The sequence below is a fragment of the Indicator indicator genome, chromosome 3 (assembly GCF_027791375.1).
Source record: "Indicator indicator isolate 239-I01 chromosome 3, UM_Iind_1.1, whole genome shotgun sequence".
Taxonomy (NCBI): Eukaryota; Metazoa; Chordata; class Aves; order Piciformes; family Indicatoridae; genus Indicator; species Indicator indicator.
In genome coordinates this window covers 29,311,071-29,335,820 of record NC_072012.1, presented here as the reverse complement: position 1 = coordinate 29,335,820, position 24,750 = coordinate 29,311,071, and the positions used below count along the sequence as shown (strand labels likewise).

The 24,750-nt window shown below is 37.7% G+C and overlaps 2 protein-coding genes across 2 annotated transcripts; both read left to right on the top strand.

Moving 5' to 3' along the window:
* Positions 1 to 481: 481 nt before the first annotated feature.
* Positions 482 to 3,557, top strand: LOC128981182 (secreted frizzled-related protein 2-like). Its single transcript, XM_054399854.1, has 4 exons — positions 482 to 768; positions 1,314 to 1,483; positions 2,331 to 2,423; positions 3,247 to 3,557. The coding sequence occupies exons 1-4, from the start codon at positions 482 to 484 to the stop codon at positions 3,555 to 3,557; spliced, it is 861 nt and encodes a 286-aa protein (XP_054255829.1).
* Positions 3,558 to 6,075: 2,518 nt separating this feature from the next.
* On the top strand, positions 6,076 to 23,733 carry HDAC10 (histone deacetylase 10). The gene is made up of 20 exons (XM_054399703.1): positions 6,076 to 6,155; positions 7,018 to 7,152; positions 10,140 to 10,236; positions 10,879 to 10,976; positions 11,055 to 11,159; positions 11,329 to 11,397; positions 11,995 to 12,121; positions 12,601 to 12,666; positions 13,038 to 13,097; positions 13,485 to 13,574; positions 14,802 to 14,908; positions 15,974 to 16,041; positions 16,510 to 16,774; positions 17,427 to 17,517; positions 19,076 to 19,161; positions 19,653 to 19,706; positions 20,331 to 20,415; positions 20,829 to 21,014; positions 22,818 to 22,977; positions 23,591 to 23,733. Exons 1-20 carry the CDS (start codon positions 6,091 to 6,093, stop codon positions 23,614 to 23,616), a joined length of 2,040 nt encoding a protein of 679 aa, XP_054255678.1. The 5' UTR covers positions 6,076 to 6,090; the 3' UTR covers positions 23,617 to 23,733.
* Positions 23,734 to 24,750: the final 1,017 nt, after the last annotated feature.

Here is a 24,750-nt window from a genome sequence, read left to right as displayed (position 1 = left end):
TTAGCACAAGCAAAACATTTTCACTTGATAAGTCAATCTGGGCTGTTTTTTCTGCCCTGTCAGCAGTGTCTGAAAACAAAGGAGACACAGCAGCCCCAGGAGACAGCTTGTCTGCCCAACCAGTTTTCCGTGGGATCTCTTAATTTCTTTTAGAAAGCACATAACAAACCTTCTAGGTGTCAAAATTTAATATGCCACATAGCATGCTGCAGCAACTGACATCCTGGGTCATGTGAAAGGCTATATCACATTGGAGTCTTTAGGGAACATACTTCTATACTTTGTATCCACCCCCTTGGTTATCACACCAATCCCTTGAATAGGCAATAAGACCTGGTCTTGTCTGAAGTGATTTGATAAGCAGTTGATACCCAACAGTTCATTAAGCTCTTGGGATATATAAGCCACAAGGCTTTCAGCAGGCCTCTGCACTCAGAGGGTTTGACAGATCCCTGCTCAGCAGCCTGGGAATCACTGGAAGATGTTCTTGACTGCAACAATACTTGGTTTTGCTGTGAGTGGTTTCCTGAAAGTGGCAATAGGCTTTGACATCGGATTATCCACAAAATGCGTAGTGATACCCAAGGAGATGGACATGTGCCACAAGATTGGATACTCTGAAATGAGACTTCCCAATCTGATGGGACATACAAGCATGGCAGAGGTTATCCTAAAATCCACCACCTGGCAGCACCTTGTGCACACAGACTGTCACCCCCATGTGAGGACATTCTTGTGCTCCTTGTTGGCACCCATCTGTTTAGATACGTAAGTACCACAGGATGGCATGAACTCCAGCATTTATTTGCCAGAATAGGGATCAAACAAATTGCATGTTTATTGTAATCTAAAGGTGATCTCCACTTTTTCTGAAATAATTGTTAAGATTTTTTTGTACTCATGAGAAAGAGAGGTACTGAAAACGTAAACTTTATTTTACCTTGGGAAAATGAATGCTGCTGTCAAAATATATCAGGTTTTATTTTGTTACAGTTGAAATTTAATTCTCTTTAATAAATTTGTAGTGGGAGCACCTATTGTGAATAGGATCAGGTTCATGCTGAAGTTTTTCTCAGGTTGGTTGTAATAAAGGCATTTTAAAAACTGTCACTTAATCTTGTAAACTCATCCCAGTCCATATGTAGACCAGTTGCATAGTTTGCACAGCTGCCACTTCTAGAATTATATTATTTTTGAAGGATGTTAAATACCAGTGAAGATGGTGTGCTTTGCACAGAAATCACTGTTGCAAGAGTTTCTGTTATCACTGAGTGAGTTTATCTGATTCAGTCTGGTATTTCCTCTGGCAACAGGTTTATCCATCCCTGTAGGAGCATGTGTGTTGCTGTCCGTGACAGCTGTGCCCCCATGCTCGCCTGCCATGGACACTCCTGGCCTGATGGTCTGGACTGCGATCGATTCCCTGCAGATGAGGACATGTGCCTGGCATCTCTTACAGAGGAATATAAATATTTGCATAAAGGTAGCTGGAAGATGGCAGGAGGGAGGGTGGTCATGCTCTGTGTTCCTGGGAATCAAGGAGATACAAGCACTGTTTTGAGACAGTCTGCATAAATGGAGTCATGTCTGTCTGTACTGCTTCACCTGGTTTGTGCAGATGGCAGGGGAAAGTGCCAACACTTGCAGTGTAAGATGCAGCAGGTATCAAATAGTGTAAAGCAGCATCACTTAAAAAAAAAAAAAAAAAAAAAAAAAGGTGATTATCACCCTGCACAGCTATGGACAGTATCATACCCACAACAGCACACTGTGGCTGGTCTATTTTGAGGTCTCTTTATGGGCATATCAATGGCCCGTATCATGGATAAACGTATGTATACAATGAACTGGCTCTCAGATCAGCTTAGAAAAGTTGGGACGATTTATTACCTGATTTTCCTTAGGGAAGCACAAGTTATCGTGACATTAATGTTCAAATTCTCAAATGCATTCAGGCTATTAACTTTGACAGGTCAGTTGCTGCTAGCACACTCAAACTCATGTATTCACAGTCCTAGCACAGCTGCACCCAGAGTCACTGACAGAATCAGCCACCTAACCTCTTTCCCACCCATCATAGCTGTGTGAAAAATAGTACTGTATTTGATGCTGATAATTGAACTTGTCAGACTGAACAAGAACTGAATGATGACACTCCTATACCTAGCCATGTTTTCAGAGAAGTGTGTAGGCTTTCTATATTATCACTGACTAATTGTGTGTTTTCTGTCATCTCTGTGGTTAAACAGTGGGTTCTCAGCTTTGACAGCGGAAAACCAAAACCAAAAGACTCTAAACAATAATGATGAGACTTTGTAATTTCTTATCAGTTCTACCAAAGCCTGCTTGCCAGACCTGCCCAGCAGTGGAGGAATTCCTTCCGCACAAAAGAATTCTAGAAGTTTTCTGTGACAGTAACTTTGGTAAGTCCTTGCTAATACAGGTGCCATTAAAGAGACTAACAACTCTTCTTCTAAAATGCTTTAAAATTGAGATTACAATAAGTGATGGTTTCTGATGGGATTTCAGAGGATTAGGAGTTTGGCTGCTGCTAACTTTCAGTTGTTTTGCAGAATATATTCTCTCTAATCAAAATATAAGGAGGATTTATTTTGCAGGAAAGATTTATTAATAGCTCTTTTATAGTTGGCTACATTGTAGTATAATATGTTTTAGAAAATACTTCTGGCAAAAACAGCCAAATAAGCAGGTTTGCCTTTTATTAGTGGTTAAACCCAAAGTAGATTTTTGGTGTTTTACCAATGAATAGCATATCCTTGTTACTTGCATGCGTGAGTTTTTTTGTGCTATATAGCTTACTGAAAAGGAGACACAGAAAATTATATCAGTTAAATAAATTCTTACTTTCTGTTGTCTTATTGGAGTGACAGGAAATACTTTTGAATTTGTCCTAGAAATGTCCCACAAAAACCTTTGGTGTCCATGCAGAGACTCCTTGCAATTTTTGATGGCTTTAGATCAAATGGTATAGAAAATTTCTTGCTAAAAAAATATTGGTGGAGTCAAGTGGGGTAGGTAGATGCCTATAATGAAAAGGGAGTATCTAAAATGGTGGTCTAAGTAGCAAGTATTACTGGCTATTTCTTCTGAGAAGTTCCTAACATGGACTCTATTAGCATAAATTATGACAGCACTTTTAAGGAATCATCCTGCTTTTATTGGTAATGTTTCTTTCTGTATTTAGGTAGAGTGACTTATATCTTTCCCCCTTTTTCCTCCCCTTAGCAGTGAAAGTAAAGCTGTCCAAGAAAAGAACAGCATTTGGTGACCAAGAGTATAATATTGAATGTCAAGTGGAATTCATTACCCAGGGGTCACTCTTGCCTTATGAAACTCAGAGTATGATAAAACAGTGGCTGCTTGTCAATGAAAACTGTACACAGAGGATGACTCCAACCCATCATCCCGTGGTGTACCTCCTTGTGGGCAATATTGAAGAAGACGTCATTTTAGTAAACCAGGTTTACCGTTGGCAGAAGAGGGACTCTCAGCTGACTTTGGCCACTCAGAAGTGGAGATACCATAAATGTTTGTAATTATTTATCATATTATTTGTAAAAAGATTATTATACTTATGCCCAATCTATGTTGTAAATAAGAATGTATTATAAGTGGAATGTAAAGTCTTAATTTCCTTTTAAATTGTATTATACGCTGAACTTAAACCAAAGGCCTCCCCTCTGTAGTGTTACAGCTATTCAGATCAAGTCTGAACTTGTCCAACCATGTATAAATGTTTGAGTTATTGAAAAACCCTCACATTTGTAATGTGTGCAAAAGCTGGCATAAAACAGTGCTAAGATGGCTGACTACTTTTAATTTATTTCTCTATACTATCCACTGTGCCATTACCTAAAATTTCCCTTGCTTAAGGATTTATTAATCCATCTCATTTTCTTCTATTAGAGTACTTTAAAAGAAGGCAGCCCTCTGCTGGTCGCTTTTGCCAGAATCACAGTGGAATACATATGAATAAGTAACTGTGGGCATGATATGATTTGCACCAGCTACAAGATCTCAGTGTAATAACTGAGAGCATGGGCTAAAGGCAATTCTAAAAACTTTTTATTCTTGCATGGTCATCTTGAACATAACATGATTCAACTGGAATCTAAATCAGGTCCCTACTACTGAAAGGTCCTTTTTCATTTTCAGACACATTACAAAAGTCAATGTATAAACTTTACCAGTTGTCTAAGTGGTCTGCATGGAACTAATGGAGTGATAATATTAAAGAAATGTGCAATATTACAGTGGCCACATGATTATCATTCTCATTGTGTGATACACTGACACTTAAGATCTCATGAAGATGGACAGAAATTAACTTTAGTTTTATAAACGTGTAATAAATGCAAGAAAAAGTAACTGATAATACATAAATTTGAAGCTACTTCAGTAATACAGTGTCTATTATGGTCACATTTTCTTGAAACAACCATAAGAAAAGTTTATGGTCAGTAGCATTCTGAAAGCCCCATCTGTAATGTGTGTTCTCACTATGTTCCCTTGAAGTGCAGTTTTGTATGCATGCTCCTGATGACACCTGCTCCATCACTTCCTAACTTGAACTGGAAAACGAGCAGAAGCGGGGTGGGGGGTGGGAAATTGAAAAAGACTGTATTCAGTGTATATTGTGTAATGAAATCACTGCTCAGGAAAAAGTAGGTTGTTCAAAAGGTCAGTTCATTTGATCCTGCTGAATCTGTGCTGGTCTCTGCAGGACGAGCCTGTGATTATTTTATTCATGCCAACTGCCCCAGGAGGGCTCCGAGGGAGGCTTCCCCAGGGACATGGGCAGCCCTGCAGCCAGTGACCCACTTAGGAGCGGCAGGAAAAGCTGGTGTGGAGGGAAGAGGCATCTGATGTTATCTGCTGAGATTAATGTCCTTGTTAGTCTGCAGAAATGAGGGAGCAATCGTTTTAGTGCGAATTTTTATTTACTTCTCTTTATATTAGAGGATACCATACAGTCCAGGGTTGTGAAGTTTGTTTGCTCTGAGATTTGTTGCATACTAAACAAATACCCGTGGTTGAACTTTCTTTGACGTGAAGACGTAATTCAAACGGTCAGGCCTACCACAGAGAGCTCTAGCAAAGTAAAAGTTTGTCTTGCTGTGCACTTTAAGGCCGATTATACACTAATGAAAGGTACAGCGGTATCAGTGCCGGCCCAAATTAAATGCAGGAATTTAAACTCCCCGCCGGCCGTAGGGCGGGGACTCCGCTCGGCAGTACCAGCGCCGCCGCCGCGGAAGCAGCGGGAGGGGCTGAAGGTGGGGCTGGGTAGTTGTGGAGTGCAGGCCTCCTGCTCTCGCCTGCCCGCGGACCCGCTCCGAGGCGCGGGACGCTGGCATCGGCTCACTCCGGGGACTAGGCCACGCCGTGTGAGGGCGTTTGGGGCTCTTCGGTTTCCCCGTTTGGCGGTAACGCGACCTCCGGCGGCTTCGGTGAGGCGGCGCGGCGGCTGGCTGCGCGCTGTAATCCTCTTGACTCGCATCCGTGTCTTTGTCTCAAATGCGTCTGTCTTGGGTTTTGAAAGAACGATCAAGTTTTGAACATGAGGGGTCCGTCTGACTGTTTTATCCGTGGTGTATATAATCCTGTCTTTAATGCTTTGTGGCTTTATAACAAGTTCTCACAAGCAGCTGTTTCCTTTCTCGCCAGTCGTGAAAAATAAGTATCTGTGTAGTGGCAGAGGGAGGAAGCCAATGCACAGATCCTTAACAGTCTTTCAAAGGCCCTGAGCATGGGCTAGAGACGAATGGGGAGCTGGCTTAGTCCTGTCACCTGAACTAGAAATGCCTGTGTCGAGGTTTTGAGAATTCAGGTAACAGTGAATCCTGCCAGTGTGCATCCAGTTTCAAGTTTTCTTACCTTACTTTCATACTGCTGCCTCTCTTTGCAGTCTTGTTGGGAGGAGTCCAAAAGTGCAAAGTGCAAAATTGTTGTGCAAGCAGATACCCTCTGTATGTATTTTCTCACTAGCTAATACAAGTTTGGTTTAAGATATATTTATTTATTGACTGATTATATGTCTGGATTTTTTGTTTTGTTCTGTCTGTAGCAATGGCTTCAGGAACAGCACTGATTTATGATGAGGAAATGACCACTCATAAACTACTTTGGAGTGAGTAAGTCACTGCTCCCCTTTTTATGAGCAGATTCTTATTTGGACTTCTGAGAGAAGTACTGAGTAAGCATAATAGGAAATAATCTGGTGATAGATACGCTGTTGCTTTCCTAGTACACAGGAAGTCTTTCCTTTTGGAGAAATTTTTAAAATTTTAGTTCAATTTGCATCCAAATGCCATAATGTTGATCTGAAGCTGCATTTGAGAAGCTGTAGGCCTCCAGTCTGGTAGGCCTTAACAAGAAGTATTAGCTTTAGGTGTGTTAGTAGCCCCCTATTTTGAGCTAATTAAATTGGTTATAAACCCCAAAGAATCATTGATCTTGGAAAAAATACTTAGATATACTCACTCAGCTGAAACCTGTCAGTTAAATTCATTTAGAAATGGATATATACCACTTGCTTAAATTGACATAAATAAGACCAGTACCTTTGCAGTGCTCAGGGTAACAGTCCTATGTTGTGCTGTCTCCCAAACCTGCATCACCCTTCACCTTTGTTGTAATCTACAGCTCTTCAGCATTCCTGGTTTTGTAGTTAAGGATTGCTACTTCCAATGGTGAGACATGGAACAAAAAATCATGCAATTGTGTTTCTCTTTCTTTTTTTCCTCTTTTTTACCTCTTTTTAAAAAATATTAAATTCTCTATTTTCATATTTTAGAACCATTTATTTGGCTCAATTCCAAACCAAAAAAACCCAACCAAACAAACAAACAACATTTGAAGATTTTGGTTTTCTTTTATTCTCATATGTCCCCTTTGAGTGTACTGACTCTTCTTACAATGGGAAGACATTAGGAAGTGCATTTGTTAGCTGTGCTGGTATGGTATTATAGTAATTTGATTATTGCTCATTTTTAGTCCTGTGTGTGATATTGAAGTGCCAGAAAGACTATCATCCTCCTATGAGCAGCTTAAATGTTACCATCTTGTGGAAAGATGTGTCCATGTGCCTGCCAGAGAAGGAAGTGAGGAGGAGATCCTGTTGGTTCACAGGTCTGAAATTTACTTTCATCACCATTTGGATTAGTTCAATGAAATAACAGTTCTCATACCTCCAGGTCATACATTGTTCTATTTTAAAAAGTTTGTTCCAAGCCTCTCAATGAGTTCTAGTAATTTCAATGAAAAATATGTCATGCTTTAAAGATAGACAAATAATGTTGAGTGTGGTGTAAGTGCTAAAGTATGAATTCCCATTCTCGCTTTTGGGCTCTTAGGCAATGAACACATAGGATTAAAAGTAAAAAATTGGACAAGACTTCTAAAACTATAGAAAAAAGGGTATTTATTTAGAAAGATAACTTCCTCTTTCTCCAAGTATCTTTGAGATAGAGCAAACTAAACAAAAAACTTGGCAGCTAATTCTAAATGGGGGGAGTTCAGAGGAGCAGCAACCTGCCTGCTTTGAAGTCATAGCAATGAAGTCTGCCTGGCATTTGTCACCTTGGTGTGATGATTCTGCAACCAGCTGCAGGTGATTGATTCTGAGTGTTACTTGTGTGCTCATTTGCTCTTGTCAGCCAGTGGCAAGCGGAGTCAAGTGCATAGCATGAAGATAGAGCAGCCAGAGCCTTCATTGGCAAGGGCACAATCACACAATAACCAAGCAAGGAGAGCAGCACAGGTCCGCTGAAGGTAACCAGATTCAGCCGTGAGTTTAGATTGCTCCACAAGGCTGTAGTATCCTGGCAGGTCTGAGGTCAAGGTGGAGAGTCAGTCCATGGGTCCAGATTACTAGTGTTCATGGCCAAACACAGACATGGCTGCACAACACAACTGCAGTGTAGTCAAGGGTGAGATACTTATCTTCAAAGCAAGTGCCAAGGGAAGTAGAGGGAGACCCCTTAGCAGAGATATTTGGAGGAAGCCTCCACTGAGGCTCCTTCTAGCTCTCTCTTTCAAGGTGACCACTGTACTACTATCTCTGCTCTTTCTGAACCCAGCAGCCCTAGGAGGGAAGGGATACACCCAGGGCCCTGACACGAGGACCATAGCTTGATCCCAAGGCATACTTAAGTTTTCAGATTGCTGTACATAATTTTTTCCTAAGAACATACTTGATTTTTAGAATGCAGTTAGTTCTGTGTATCAGTACAATTTATTTTCATAATGTCATGCTACAGGTAGATCCTGATGTCTGTCTGCCTCAGAGCCCAGGACTATTACTGGAACTATTTGATAAAATTAATGTTTGTGTCTACTTTCTCCAATGTCCTGATAAGGACTTGCTCTGATACATGTTCACAAAGTTAAAACAATCAAATGGTTTAGTTTATTAAAGTGACAGATAAAACAGATTCAGAATTGCCAGTGCTAAATACACTGACTGCAAGATGATCTCAGGACAATAAATCCCAAGGAACATCCCACACCATCAGAGATGCAAACCTTTGCTGTAGCTCTATGGAATAGAAATGCAGCAAAAGTTAAGCCATATATTGAAGGTGCAATTCTAACCAATAAGGATGTCCCTGTCTTGGGTGGAAGAAAAGTAGCACAGCCTACTGATTGTCCTCATCTCAGTCTTTCCCTCCCAGCTGTTGCTGTTTCTTCACCCACTGCTGCACCTCTTGCTGCTGCCCTCACTGCACCTCTGTTGTCCCCAGAAAGATGTTCTTCTCATGGGTATTATACTCTAGTCCTGGCTGGCTGTGCCTTCTAGGTGTCATTTAGTGTGATTTGGGTGGAGAGTTGATTAATAATCATATGTTCATCATGTATTTAGCTTGGCTCATTATCCTACTGAGGAGTGTCAACTTTAATATTAAAATTGTAGTTAATCAGGCAAAGGTCTTTGTTTGGGCACTCTGGCCTTCAGAATCTGTTTTGAAGTTGGGTGTTTGTTGTTTTAGCCAAAACAGGGCCATGTTACCCTCACAAGACTCCCTCCTTCAGCCACTTTTGCAGCTCAGATTCTTGGATCTTCATTTAACATAAGCATCTATTGCCTGTGAATGACTTTGGTCCCAAAGCACACTAAATTAACTTGCATTCCTGTCCCACAGTAAACTAGGCACTTATCCCATGTGTACTAAATACATTGCTGACTGGGAATGGAAGAGTGCCAATTGCTACTTCCACTTGAGTTGCTCCTGCTAGATGACTGGGGACAAATCACCAAGACTTGTCTTGGTTTCCATAGGGAATCTAGAGATAAAAGAGCTCTTTTTTTCTAAAACACTTTGATGTAAATGTTTTGTTTGTGTTCACAGTTAGGCACAAGGCTTATGTGGTCTTTAAATTCTTGGTAATGCCTTCATTTTGAAGGCATCATTTATCTTTATTTTCATTAGACAGCACTAGTGTGTCTTATTTTGTTGTGAAATTCTAGTTACTTTGGCATTGTCCACCTAGAGGACCACGTATATGGTCACTGTGTCCTAAATTAAGACACAGATGGGAGAGTAGGTGCCATCAACCTCCATTTCCAGCTCACTACACAAGGGCAGGAAAGCAATTACAGAGAACTGGGGGACACCGACACTAGTGCATTAGTCCTTATTACACTCTTGAACCAGTCAAAGATGGAGTTAATACACACCTGATAAAGGATTAATTCAAGTACTTGTTTTCCATAGAACAAGGGAGTGTTATAATTCACACTGATAACTGTCAGACTCCTAGTTCAGTTCTTGTTGGGGTACCATCTATATGTAGTGTGCATTGAAAAATAGATCAATACATGATGAACAAAGAACCTTTTCTGGAAAGCAAAACTATTGTCACCACTGCAAAAGGGAGAAGAATGTAGAATTCCTGAGACGTCCAATAACCCTTACTTTTATAGCACTCTTCTTTTTTTAATTTGTTTTCTTCCCTCTCTATATCCTGCAACTAATGTTCCAGAGTACAGATTAGACTTGTGAAGTCTCACAGAAAGTCTCTTTTAACATACGTTCTGTTACTTTTCCTTACACTTCACATTTAAGCAAATCTTTCTAGTTGTTTGAGTGTTGTGGTAATCTCTCTCTCCTCTGCAGTTCAGAACACTTGGAAGTGGCTAAAAGCACCCAGACTATGAATGAAGAGCAACTGAAAAGAGTCTCTGAAAATTATGATGCCTTTTTCTTTCATCCGGTGTGTAAGTTAAACTGCTTCCTCTGTTGGGAGTTACAAGTGTTTCTGTTTTTGCATCTGAGTGGCATGTTTCTTAGTAGGGGAAAATTGATGATACTTTTTTTTGCTATTTAAGTAGACTTATTTATGATATTATTGTTGCCTGTTTCAAGGTTATTATAATGCTGTAATTTGAGTGTCCTGTCATTTATTCTGTAATTATATTGTGCCAGTATAGCTCCGTGTTTGTAACTTACTGTCACTGTAGACCATTAGTGACCTGCAAATCATATTTTGATAACAACTGCTCTTACATTTTGTGCCAGGTAAAGCCTTTCACCTTTTGTTTCTGTAAGGTTTTATTCCTTATTTTCAAAGATGCTGGGTTATTCCACTAATCAGGTCAATATGTCCATCTCCTGTTTCTTAACTCCTCTAGAGAGACCATATTCATAAAGGATGTGGTGATCACAGGTAAACCTAGTAGAAAGCACACTGGAATTTGTGTTGTAAAATTCTGCCTTCAACTATCTGCATACATCCTCAGGCAGGTAGAATTGTGTTGAGACTGGTTGCTGTTGGGATGCAAAAACACATCATATGTGATTAGTTTAAAACAAGCTGATCAGTGAGTGATGACAGCTATGCATTTCTCTTTTCCAGAACACTTACCACTGTGCCAGGCTAGCAGTAGGAGCGACTTTGCAGCTGGTGGATGCTGTGATGTCAGGAAAAGTGTGCAATGGAATGGCATTAGTGAGGTAAGAATACACGTGAAAGTTTTAACTTCTTCCCAATATTTCTTTTGTTGTGAGTAACCTCATAAAACTTTGGTTTAGACCTCCAGGTCACCACAGTCAGAGAAATGCAGCTAATGGGTTCTGTTTATTCAACAATGTTGCTATTGCAGCAGAATATGCCAAACTGAAATATGGTCTACAGAGGTAAGTGCATTTTGAGAATAGTTGTTGTTGTAACATATTATTTTAATATCTAGAACTTTCTGGGTGTCATGTACCTTTTGGATCAGAAAAACATTATTCATCTGTTCCTTCTTTAGCTGAAGATGCTGTTGTTCTTCCACTGAATGTTTTCTTCTACTGTTCTATGCAGAATCCTAGTTGTTGACTGGGATGTGCACCACGGGCAAGGAATTCAATATATCTTTGAAGAGGATCCAAGGTTTGAAGGACATGTTATTTTCTTTTTGTTTAATGTTAGATGGTTAAAGGTTGTTTGCCTCTGTAGAGAATAAGATTTCTTAGATGTCTAATCCTAGAATCTTACAAAACACTCTTCTTGCTTTTTTTAGTCACTGTTTTTGACTTGTAATAAAATAGAGGGAAAAATCTGAAAACAGCAGCAACAAAAACCCAAAGTGAACAATATGATTACATTGGTTTACGAGTAGTAAGATCTCTTCATGCTAATATTCAGGCAATACTTATACCCTCTGATTTTGTGAATCTCTCAGTTGAAGTATTCATGTAGTAGTTGCATAAAATACTTGGGCTTCATACTGGTTTTGGAAGAGTCATAGAAACAGACTCTAGAAACAAGTCTGCTCTCCTAAAAATGCCCTGTCTTTAATCTGAAGAGAGTGCATGAATGCAAGAAATTTTTAGCAGGTTAATTTTGACATCAGGCCTGATGTACCAAGTTTCACAGTCGATGTCCATTAAGAGAACTAAGTAGAAAGGAGCATTCTATTTTTTTGCAAATACAAAATTAGTTCCAGAATCTTTTTGTCAAGTTCATTTTGGTTTTTGTACCTTTCAGTGTTTTGTATTTTTCCTGGCATCGCTATGAACATCAGGAATTCTGGCCGTCACTCAAAGAATCTGATTATGATGCTGTGGGTCTGGGAAAAGGAAAAGGTTTTAATGTAAATTTGCCTTGGAATAAGGTAAATGTTTTTGCAGTACAACAAAATAAGTGCCACAGCTTAGTATGTCATGCTTTATGTAACACTCTGAGAAGTGTACCTAATTGGCAGGTGTCTTAGCACAGTGTACCTCCTTCCTGGCGGCAGAATGTCTGCTAAAAATGGTGACTTAGAACGTGATCATGTCTAAATAAAAATCAAAAAAGAGGAAGAGAAAACCAAATGTGTGTTTTCTCTTGAATATCTTGCCTAGCCATCAAATTAGAAGGTATTTCAGGAGATGATTACATCCATCCTTGTTCAACAGAAAAGTGAAGCTCATTCTTAAGACTGAAAATGGTGGATATTTATGTATTTTACTTAAATAGAGTGTATTTTACTTGACCTCATAAGATTGCCTTGTCTTTAACTTTCTATCCTGTATTTCCCTGAAGTCTTGAAGAATCTTAGAAAATTTATTCCAACAGGAAAGTACAACCTATATTTCTCATATTCTGCAGATTGGGATGGAAAATTCAGATTATCTTGCTGCATTCTTTCATGTATTGCTTCCCATGGCTTTTGAGGTAATTTTTTTACTCCTCTGCTATTTGAATAGCAAACCCAAAGACTATTTATTAAGTACTTCTTAAGCAGGTACCGTTGAATATTTTTCTAGAGATGCAGTACTTGCCAGTAGCACAGTTAATACATTATTTCTTCTGATCAAGTGAATAGTATTTATGGAATATTAGTTTTTAAATATTGAATACAATGATCTGCAACTGCTCCAGCAGAACTTAAAATAGTGTGAAAGGATAATCTTAGTTTTTATTCAAGGAGAGTCTTCATTTGTGTTCATATGCTAGTTGAAATAATTGAATGGTTATTATAGTTGAAGCACAAAATTGAAAATGAAACATAAGAATATGCTACAACACTCTCTGTTTTCTAACAGTTTGATCCCCAACTGGTTCTTGTCTCTTCTGGATATGATTCTGGAATTGGGGACCCTGAAGTAAGTAGCTTGTGCCTTTGTGTTCTTAGTTATGAGCCTGTTCACAAAATATTCCTGTCTCCTGAATGTCCTGTGACTGCTAGGTGAAAGGCACTTTGACCAAGCTAAAAATACATGCTTGAGTCCTTAAGCTGACCCCAACCCACTAAATACTACAAGAAGACACGTAAAGACATTATCCCATGGGTGTAATTACTGTGGTGTTGGTTTTTGCACCTTCCTTTAAACCAGTTGTTTCAGCATTTTGTTAGATACAGCAAGAGGCAAGCGTTACAGTATTCCAGCTGGGACTTTTGTATTTCAGATTTATATGTATATATATTTTTTTTTAACAAGTGCTTTTGATACAGGGTTTTGTCTTTTACACTTTTTTCTTTTTTCATTTAGGGTCAAATGAATGCCACTCCTGAGGTTTTTGCCCACCTTACCCATTTCCTGAAGCAGTTAGCTAATGGAAAGCTGTGTGTTATCTTAGAGGTAAAGACTTCAGAAACATACTCCCAAGGGTAGGGTCTTTGTTTTGAAGCCATAGTGGGCGAGCTAGAAGCTAGGAATTGAAACTTCGTAATAAAATAATGTTTTCTTTTGATTTTTCTTTTGAGAATCAGGAATGCAAAAATGGTGAAAGTTTTGACAGTGTTCCTGTACGCTGCAAGAAACATGTGTCTTAAACGATTTTATTTCTTTTTGAAACAGAGAAGCCCTATGCTCATTCTTTAAAACAAGATATTGTCCACAGATACATTCAGTTCTTTTGCACAGTGATTAGTCTGCTGCTCCGGACAGTCCCAAACTCATTAAAATATATTTGATTAGTAAGCTGCATTACCAGTGTTTTTACAAGTATGTCTTACTCCAAGAGAGCATAAAAAACCCTTTAAACATACTCTAAATAATGGAGCTCTTCCTAACTTCCCTCTTTTTTGATTTAAGCCTCTGTGCAAGCTCTTTTTTGAAGAGCTGCTTTTAATTTTTTTTTAATCAAAAAATTGTTTCTTCCATTTGAAATCCAGATTTCAACTCCCTATTTCTGCAGCAGGTTAGAAAGATGGTGGCTTTTCAGATAAATAAGTGTATGGAAATAATTACTGCCAACAAGGTCTCCAAGAATGAACTTTTAATGAATTGACTCACATGACTTCTGTTTTGCTGACCTTTATTCCATCATCCTTTTCTCCACCAGATTATTACAGTTATTTCTGTCTACTAGATGAAGTGCAAATAAGCATGCTCTCCTAACATAAATGATGTAACTGCTCCACAGGTGGTATGCAGGAAGCAATCTGTCATCTGCAGTCTATCGGTCTTAAATATGTCTTCAGTTGTTCTCCAAATTCTGCCAAATCATTTGGACATCAATATCTCAAAAGGGTCAGACCATAGGAGATTTGCCTTGTACAGACATTTTAGAGGACAGTGATAGTATTTGCCTTCTAAAGAGTCTTCCACAAGAAAGATGGCATGTTATGGATAGGAATGGAGAAGGCACACGTTTCCAGGGTTTTCATGGCAACATCATGAATAGTTTATGAAGTTAATCAAATAATGATGAAGTGAATTGACTCATAGGATGCCAGTGAAGTTCAGAAGTAGCCTGTTTTCAGATGAAAAATTCTTGACTTGTGTGTACTTGTGTACCCTGTAAATTCAAATATATTTGGGAAAAAAATGTTCCTTAGGTGACACAAAATATTTTTTTTCTAGGGTGGATACCACTTAAAGTCATTGTCTGAATCAGTCTGCATGACTGTAAAAACTTTGCTTGGAGATCCTATACCTCAAATAACTGGAGAAATGGCACCTTGCCTGAGGTAAGCATATGAAGAATTTTAGAACAACCCATGTATCTGTCAGACTAAAGACATAAGTACGTTGAACATTTTGCTGAAGCAAGGTTTTAATATGATGCATTGTATTAATTTTTGCTTTGGATAACTTGCTTTCCAAAAAAGGTCATGCAAGGTACAGTCCTGTATACTTTTGTTCCAGGAAATTATGTCAAGTTGCAAGAACTTAATGGGTTATCATTTTGTGCTGGAACAGGTTGGCCAGGGAGGTGGGTGAGGCCCCATCCCTGGAGATACTCAAAGTGAGGCTCGACAAGGCTCTGGGCAACCTGGTCTAGTTGAGGATGCCCCTGCTTACTGCAGAGGAGGGGGTTGGACTAAGATAACCTTTGGAGGTCCCTTCCAACCCAGACCATTCTATGATTCTTTAGATCCCATATCCCTCCACCTGCCTTTTTCTTCTCTACAGACTCAGGATAGTATCTGTTTACTATCATCCTGGGTAATAGAGAGCTGATTACATATTTATTCATTATATCAGCCCAACTCCTGAAAGCCTTACAAGTAATCTCAAAGGTGATTTGTCCAGTATTAACATGATTTGAATTACGTTTTTATGATAGCTAATGTAACAGGACCATTTACCTGTAGTGCTGCAAATACCAGTGATAAAAAGAGGCTGTGATACAAAGAATATCAGGGAACATGATTTACTTGGTTCCTGAACAGATAATCTTGCTTTCATGTGACTTTCGTTGCATCTTTATATTTTGTAAATAAAATCTGTCAGAGTACAGAAAGACAGTGAAATTGTGCCTTTCCTGAAGGCAGGGGCAGGTGTGCTTCTTTCAACAGCAGGACTGGGATTTCACTCAATGTGTGTAAACATGTGCATGCCACGTGTTCACCACTTTTCTTTTGTAGACTCTTGAATCTAGTGCTTCCAAGCAATTTGACTATTAACTCTCATCTCTCTGCATTCTTGTTCATTTTCAGTTGGGTGTTTTGGTTTTGCTTTTTCATTGAGGTAAGCTAAGTTTCCTGTGTTTTTCAATAGTGCTGATACTGTTAATCCTGTTTCTTTTGTAGTGCTGTTGAATCTATTCAAAATGTGAGAGCAGCACATAAGCCCTACTGGAAATGGTTGATGTATGAAGGTAATTACTCTGCTCTTTCTTAAAGCAAATGTGATCGATAAATGGATTCATACAGCAATTCAAAATTATTGACACCAGTGGATTAAAATAACTGAACTACCAGTTATTAATCAAGTAACTATGAAGCATTGTGAGGCTTCATTCAAGGCCATGTCTTCAGCTGGTCTGAAGAGAACTTCTGAAGCTAGCAAACATCATGCCAAAAAGTAGCACTTTGAAGATTTAGTTTTCTGTGTTAAAAGTACGGGCATAAGATTTATTATCATAATGACCTTTTTCCACTTTAGAACAAATGTGGCAACACTGAAAAATAACACCTGTGGCAGTAAACAATGTAGCTAGTGCATGGAAATGGAAATAAATATGCATACTATAAATACAATGTAGTCCCGCTTGTTAATAAAGGTCACTAAATAGTAACACACTGCTCATGAATTAATACATATGAAACCCCTCTTTTTTTTCTAGATACGTCATTTTTACAAAACTTGAGTACCAAATCACACCTACTGAAGAAGGCTAATCCAAGTTCTTCCACAGACCATGAATCTGAGATAACTAACGTCAATGAAACTGCCCGAGTAGAAAGGTTTTTGGAAATGCACATGCAAAATACTCTGTTTCCAGTACCTCCTATCAAAACAGCAACAACTGACCCTAAAGGTTCAGCATATTTACACCCTGTTCATTTGGTGAAGGAAATGGACAAAACTGAAATGAAAGCTCTTGTCAGGTTGGTCCTATTCCTATCTAATTTTCCACGTAATTATGAGGATAAGAAGTCTCTATACAGACCCTTATCTAGCTTTGTCTCTGCCATGGTCATCTTTTAGGCTTTAGTCTACTCAATTATAGCCAGAGTTTCTTCCTTTGAAAAATGAAGACATTGGTGTTGGCTGTCACTCATGCCTTGAAGTCCTTTAAAGAATGGATAAGAATACTGTCAGAGAAAAGAGTTTCACTGGAGGTAGATCAAATAGTGCAAGCGTATTCATGTAGAGAGAGATTTTGCTAAAAACTGCCTTACAGCTCTGTGTTCACTTTTAGCTGGAAAAAAAAAAAACAAACAAAAAACCCAAAACCTGTTCTGATTGGAGAAGCTTTTTGTCTTAATCTAATTTTGACAGAACTTTATTTCCTAGATATTGTCAGATGTTTTTGTTTTCTTCCTAGTGCAGGATGGAGGCATACTTAGAGAGCTCAAGACTGTCAAGGCAGCAGTGTTGTAATCTTCATCATGTTAGAGCTAGGATTTTGAGAATCAATATGTAGCAACTATATGAAATGTAATTGTCAATGATAACTTGAAAGTAGCATTATCAGTGTCCCCAGTGAAAGCATTATTGCTTGTGACCTAGTTTTTCTTCATACAATTTATTTTACAGTGCTTTTTATGCAGACCTTGTGAAAGAGGACAAAACTTTGCTCTCTCTTGGCAGTATGTTGGCAATCCTAGATAAAATACTTAAGAAGGAGGTAATAAACTGCTATAATCTTGGGGAGTGGGGAGAGATTTGGATTCCTCTGATTTCTGCTTCTACTTTACTGTTATCCAGGTATTAGTTACTATGTAGTTCACAGCCTCACTAATCTCAGCTAGAATGTGATTAGCTACAAAAGTGAGTATGGAAGGTGAGAAAACATCTAGTGAGGGATCATTGTTAACCCTAAGATATCTTTTATAACAATCTTTGGCAAGACATTGTCCTGATTTTCTGCAGTTACAGTCTATTAGAAAGTGGGAACCTTCTCATCACTGTCAAAGAGGTGAGCCAGACATTCATTCTACCAGTCAAGGGCAGCAGAAGTTGGTATATCAAGCATCAGTGAGCAGCAATAAGATATCTGAACAGGAAACATCAAAAAATTGTCCTGCTTGCTGCACAATTTTACCTTTTGTCCTTAGGGCAGTTTACTTCTGCATTACTGTTCATTATGAGATGGCATGCTATGTGCAGCTGCATGCATTTACCATTATTTGTACAGCAGTTTACTCAGAGTAAATTTTGATTTTACAAACAGACACTGCAAGCACATTGCACATCCTGACCCCCTTCTCACTTTGGTGGAGCTGTATGCTGTGATTCCAGTTCAGCGTTTTGATTCTTCCAGGGTCAGGAACGTAAAGGCAGCAGGCTTGTGGGGTGCATGTGTGTATTTATGTATAAAAGCTTGGAGAAGCAAAGAGGAAAATCTGCAAACAAATGAAGAATATTACTTCATAATAAATAGTTTTCTCCCTCTGAGTGAAAAGCTCTCTTAAAGTACCAGGCCTGTGAGGAAGAGTAACTGCCAGAATGGCCTTTTACTTCTAAGCCATTTTCTTGCTGTTTGAAATCATATATGTAGATCTCAGATACTATTTTCTAATGTTTTAGGCTGTACATCCCTCTAGGACAACCTATAAATAGATCAGGGAAAAAAAAAGTTAGCTGGAAAAAAACCAAAACCTTTCATGAGTTGCAGATGCTAAGCTGAGCCTTTTTTTGTTGACATACAAAAAGGAGGATTGAGGAAATGGAGCATATGTTATCTTTTTTGTTAGCTTTCATGTCGAGTTCAAAGCATTACACAACACAAATGAAAACTGAAGTGCTGACTGAGTAATAATGTCATCGTATTTTCCAGAAAGGAATAGCTTTCCTAGGCTAAAAGAGTCAGAATCATAATTCAGGGACGACCTCTTTTTTCATAGGATGCATTTTCTGGTGCAATTTGCCTACTGTCACGCTGAATGTTATCCGATCTGCAGATGATCAAGAGAACCAGTGAGGAAGTCCTTCCCCTGCAAAAGCTATCTTTGCACTTGCCTTTCATCACAGAACCATACTTTAGATGTCATAGAACAGCTCTTGGTGTAATAATAAAACACGGCCTTTCTGTAGAAAATAGACTACAGTTTCTTAACCCTATGATACTAGATCATTAAGATCTCTTTCATACAGCTGTAGTTTTGTTTGAATGATACATGAAAACAAGTGAAAATACTATTGTTACAAATAAATTACATGATCTTGAAAAATATATTCTGCAGGTGTGCAATGGGATTACAGAATCACCCACAGCTGCTGTTTCTGTTGCTGTTGCACTAAGACATTCTGTTCATTTTGGATTTCAAAGGTGAATTTGTACCTTTTGCATTTGGGGCCCTTTGACAAAATATTAAGTGTGCGAAATATGACAAATTGCTTTTGAAACCTTAATTTTAAAACAAAATATCTCCATACACATAGCATTTTCAATTTGTAGTACAGACAATATTGTACATGCCAGCAAAAACTTTTGCCATCCCAAGGACAAAACATTTGTAAGGATGACTGCTGTGCTAGCCTACATTTTCTTTGTCAGATTGAAATTGGTTTTGGCCAGAGGACATTTTCTTTGGTTTTGGTTGGTTTGGGGTTTGTGGAGTATTTTCTTTCCAGTATTTGATGGGAGAAAAGACGTTCCCTTGAGCTGTCATAAATGTGTTTTCTTTATGCTTCCAATGGACCAGATTCAGTAACAATATACGTTCTTTTTATTTATCTAATCTACATGCAAACTTTTTGAGCAAGTTGCACTAATTGGAAAAAAAATTATTCGTGTATATTTTTCTTTGTTTTCTGCAGAGTGCTTTGTATATTTGTTGGAGACATGCAAATCATACCAAACACAGAAGACGGGTGAGATTTCCCTTTACCTTCCCTTTGCCTTCAGGCAAATTCCAGAGGCTTAATAAATGTTCATAAGTGTCCATATGTATGGTGAAATCTACATTAAGGAATCAGTCCTGTGCTGATGTTCACTGTTTAGCTTGAGACAAAATATCCCCAAATATATTTCAAAAGACAAATCACTATCTTCTAGTGCCACTTCATGAGTTTAGTGGTAGGTATAAAGTGTGATCCTTCTATATTCTTTGATATTTAGATTGTTACTGAAAATAGAATATGGAAAAAGTAATAAAGAAAGCAACTATTAGTTATGGGGTAGCCTCCTATAATTGAAGGGAGTACATACTACTGATCCTGAGTTCCTTGTTGAAAGTCATCTTTACTTTTCTGTAACTTTTTTGCCACTTTCCTTTTTTCCTTACAAGCAATTTGCTCATTGTGTTTAATGGTCTCTTAAAAAATACCTTAAGGAGGAATTAAGTGTTAATTGGTGTTTACATTATGTCATATAGTAATGAAAATAGTTATTTGCTCCTGTGTTACAAACTATTACTTGGAGAATGATGTAAGAGAAGGATATTTTATCTCAATTGAAGTTGTTGGTTAAATACTCAGATATGGGGTATTTTACAGAAAAATACTAATTATACATATTTGTGCGAAAGAACAGACTGGAAAGAGCAGCTCCAAACACTATATTTCTCTGAATTGGAAAGAGGTAAGGTTTATTTTCTGGAAAAACTTTTAACAGAAATGATATATTTATAAATTCATAAACTGTCATTGAGAATTATACCGCTCACTGCAGTTTTGACCTTTGAAAATATTTCCTTTTCTTGCCCTTGCCCAGGGTGTACTACTCCTTTACAGGTATTTAGAGTGTATTACAATGCATAGGTTTGAGGCAACCTTCAGTAGCTATTGCAGTTCATCTTCAAAAAGACAGTTACAGTATGAAGACTGTAAGATGAATAATCTGCATGTTTAATATCAACATTTCTGAAAAATGTGAAAATAGCTCAGTATCCTGTTGCCTAGATCAATCAAAAGCTTTTTGAGAATTGCCTTACTGTTTTGTTTCATATCTGGGGCTTTACATTCTTGCTAAACAGTTTCTCATTACTATTAAAGGATGCTGAAGGAAATGACTTCTTTTCTGCCGTACTTGGATTCATTCTTCCTGTAGCATATAGTTATCAACCGAACTTGACAGTAATAGCTGTTGGACCAAACAGGAGCCTTGGAATAAATGGGATTTCTCTACTTTTTGCTTTACTACAAGGGTTAGCAGAGTCTCGAATTTTTGCAGTGATTGAGGTAAGAAGTAGTGCTAAGTTGTGGTACCTCAGAGTGCCTGGGCAGAACTCAAACCAGTCAGCAGCATGCTTGGTATGAACAGCTTCAGGCTGTCTGATAGAAAATACTGACTGTATCTATACTGTCTTTGCTACCCCTGAGTTCATGATATCGATAACCCAAGTTTCTTTCTTTCCTGAGAACATGACAAGATGATACATACTGAGTTGTAGGCAGCCTGCATGACTGAGAAGCTGAGGCATAACCATGAAGCCCGTGGTTATGTCTATAGACAGTAGATGTTCTGGTAGTTTGCCACAGTTTGAGGATTAACTTCCCTTTCCACCTGAGATTCACAGCTCAGAGCCGTCTTCTGAAGAGAGACACTTACTGTCTGTTAATGATGTGGCCTCTTTCCATCAAATGTGATTGAAAGCAGCCCACTGTTAACATTTATTATAAAACACTAAATTTTCTTTCCCCCATGCTGTACTTTATCACACACAACTTCCTTCCTGAGGAAAGTAAATCCAAATAGCACATACCCTTTAAGGGTACTGAATTGCTATAATACATAACTGAAGACCAATCTACTCAAGCTTTGTGTTTCTGGTAAAGAATATGGGAAAGGAAATAAAGAATATGTGGATCTTCCGCCTAGTCCAGTGTTTCCATACACTACCACATGAAAGATTTCTGAATTTAGGAAGCTGGAGGTTGTATTCAGACCAGTGTGTGGTAAGTGCCAATGAGCATATCTTCCATGACTTTGTCTAATCTCTTAAAGAACTCAATGCTCTTGGCCTCTGCAGCATCCTGTGGCTGTGAGTGACAGTTTCTCTGTGTGCTCTGTAAAACAGTAATTCTTGATTGGTTTTGTGCTTTTTAGCTCTTCTTTAATGAGAACAACAAATAATTGTTTATGTGTCCAATTTTATTCTGCAAGTATCCAGTTAAAGCCATACTATTAATTAAGCTGACAATGAAGTAGGTTTTGACATACTTTATGCTGTTGTCTTCTCAAATGTTTTTTGTTTTACTGATACATAAATTGTCCAAGATAAAAATAATTTGTACAGGATATATAGTATACAGAAATAGTGTATTTGCACATTACTAATTAGGAGTATAAAATAGAAAGAATTATTGGTATTCTTAAGGGTAAACTGAGAAATAAAAAGGAATTTAGTCATGCATCTTCAAAACCAAAAAATGACTGATACTTTTATATTGGTACTCTGCAGGTAGCTCCATAACAGGATTATATGATGTGTGGGGATTTTCTAATGCATGTGTGACTTTTTAGAGTAATTGAAAAAAGTATTTTTATCTCTTAAAACAGAGGTACAGTCTTCCAAATGATAATCTTCATTTACTATCAATACTTTAGAATATAATTTATTTGAGTAAATGGTATTGATTTAGGCTGTCAGGAGTCAAAACAAGGCATTTCTAGATGAAGCAAAATATTTCACTGTTTTTTTTACCACAAAATATATCACTATTTTCTACCAATAGAAAGTAGATGATCCATAAAGTAAACAAGCTCCCCATCCCTCCTAACATTTCCTACCTCCTTCTTTTCAATTAGAAACAGAAAACTGAGATTTTCTCAATTTGAAAGAAACAAGTTTTACAGGAAATAAAATTTAACTTCTTCAGAAAAAAACTTCCCCGTTTTCACACATTTGAAAATGTAAAGTTGCTCATTTTTTGCTACTAATACTAGCAACTTAATTACAAAAGCTTTGTAATTAATACATATTCATGTAATACTGAAATAAAATTTAGTTTCTAGTAGTATTTTTTTTTCTTCTTAAATAGGACACACAGATAAATTTAATGCAAAGTGTAGCCAAAATATTACTTGGTGCTTCTATACCTCACTTTGGAGTTTATGTACCTCCTACCCAAGAGAAAGTAAATAAAATTAAAATATTAAGAGAGCAGTTTCAGGAGGAGTGGAAAATGCTTCAGTGCTCAGGTAAGTGGTCTATCTCTAGTTCTTATTAAAACATGCAAGTTTCTGAAAAGATGATAAAATGTAACTGGACCCTGTAAGTCAGTGGGATATTAAAGTCAGTGAGTACACATTGAACTAATGTGAAAAGGACAAACTCTGAATGCTTTAATTATGCTACTGGAGCCAGAAAGTACAAATTTCACAGCATAACAACTGTACCTATGGGAGCTTTGAATAAATGTTACTCCAAATATTATGTGCTTAAAGAATGGTTGATAAGAAGTGCACTGGCTGCGATTGCTAACATGTTTTCTGAGTGTAGTGCAAAATCAGGTGATATTTTTTAGGCATTTATCTTGTCCGCAGTGATTATTATCCTTAAAATACATTCACATATAGCTGAAACTTGGATGCTGCATTAGTACAGGAATCAAGATAGGCAGGTCTATATGCTTTCAAGAACACTTGTAAGGAAGCCTTTCTTTACTGAATAAGTTGATTTTTAACAGGAAAAGCAATGATAAAGGTAGGCATCTCTGAAAGAAACAGCCAAGAGCAGTGGTCTGGTTCCAATCAAAATATTCTTATGGGGTTGGGAATTGTGCTAACTATTTTTATTTATTGCTCTTTTCAGTGAAAGAGGGGATTTCAAGACATTGACTTCACTTCAGAATCATTTTACACAGCAGAAGAAAGAGTGTGTTGCTGTTCATGTTGCTTCAAGTCATCAGGAAAAGAGGTGGTCAATCCTATAAATAAGAGCCATTTGCAATTGTTTATAGTTTAAAAAATACTTAAAATTTGTATTTTCAGATAGAGAGCTTCCAAATCTTATACTGATATTAATTATGCAAGACTGAAACTTGAAAACAACTCCTGTACTTCATTCCTTAGGGCCTGTGGCATTGTAGTCTCAGGCATATGCAGTAGCTTGACTACATCAGTGTTGAAGAAGCCTGAAAGTTAGGCATCAGAGCAATCATAATAGCAAAAATATTATAATACTCAGTGTAATACAAAAGTGCTTGCAGTGCTGCTGCCACCAGTACTTTTTTTGGATTTTAAATTTAACAGATCCTTCAGATTAATGACATTTGGTTTCATAATCTGATTTAAAGGATTCACCTGATGTGGTCTGTTATTTTAATTTTTCTAATGAGTAACTGTCAGTTGCAAGAAGAAATAAATGCAGCTGAACATCAAATAGTGTATGCATTCCCCCATCACACCTGTGATACCTTATCCTTGAATATTTTGAAATGTTTCAAAATATAAAGCGCTGTCAAGCATTTTCACAAACAAGTTTTTGAAGAGTGTAAAGATACTCAATTTCTTTAAACTTAAATTCAAACTCCAAAACAAACTTAAAAATTGGAAACTTTGCCATGGTCACGCTTTAGCATCAAAACTTTCTGAAACAGGAGATAGGGGATTGTTCATCTCCCTCGCTTTTTTTTTTTTGACAATTCACCATTTTCAATGAAAAAGTTTCTCAGAATTCTCTGCTCCTTCCCTTTGTTCAAATGTATTTCTGCCACAACTGTTTGACTAATACCAGAGTTCTATTTTGAAATACATTTTTCGAAGATCTTGATCAAAAACTATTAAAGTGTTAATTAAGAAAATGCATACTCATGAAAATTCGTTTCCAGTTTTTGTCGGAAGGCTGACAGTAGAAGCATGGGGTTTCGCTTTCTGGTAGTAGTGTGTTATTTCTTGTAAACTGAGTGACAGCGTTAAAACTAACTATCGCAGGGATGCTTTACAAATCATTGATTGTCTAAACCGAAGTGT

Bases quoted from the DNA above. Each gene is read 5' to 3' on its own strand.
- LOC128981182 (XM_054399854.1), top strand. From the start codon at position 482: ATGTTCTTGACTGCAACAATACTTGGTTTTGCTGTGAGTGGTTTCCTG. The intron at 1,484-2,330 runs GTAGCTGGAAGA...ATTTCTTATCAG, and splicing joins ATATAAATATTTGCATAAAG to TTCTACCAAAGCCTGCTTGC. The intron at 2,424-3,246 runs GTAAGTCCTTGC...TCCTCCCCTTAG, and splicing joins TTTCTGTGACAGTAACTTTG to CAGTGAAAGTAAAGCTGTCC.
- HDAC10 (XM_054399703.1), top strand. From the start codon at position 6,091: ATGGCTTCAGGAACAGCACTGATTTATGATGAGGAAATGACCACTCAT. The intron at 11,160-11,328 runs GTAAGTGCATTT...TGTTCTATGCAG, and splicing joins CTGAAATATGGTCTACAGAG to AATCCTAGTTGTTGACTGGG. The intron at 13,098-13,484 runs GTAAGTAGCTTG...TTTTTCATTTAG, and splicing joins CTGGAATTGGGGACCCTGAA to GGTCAAATGAATGCCACTCC.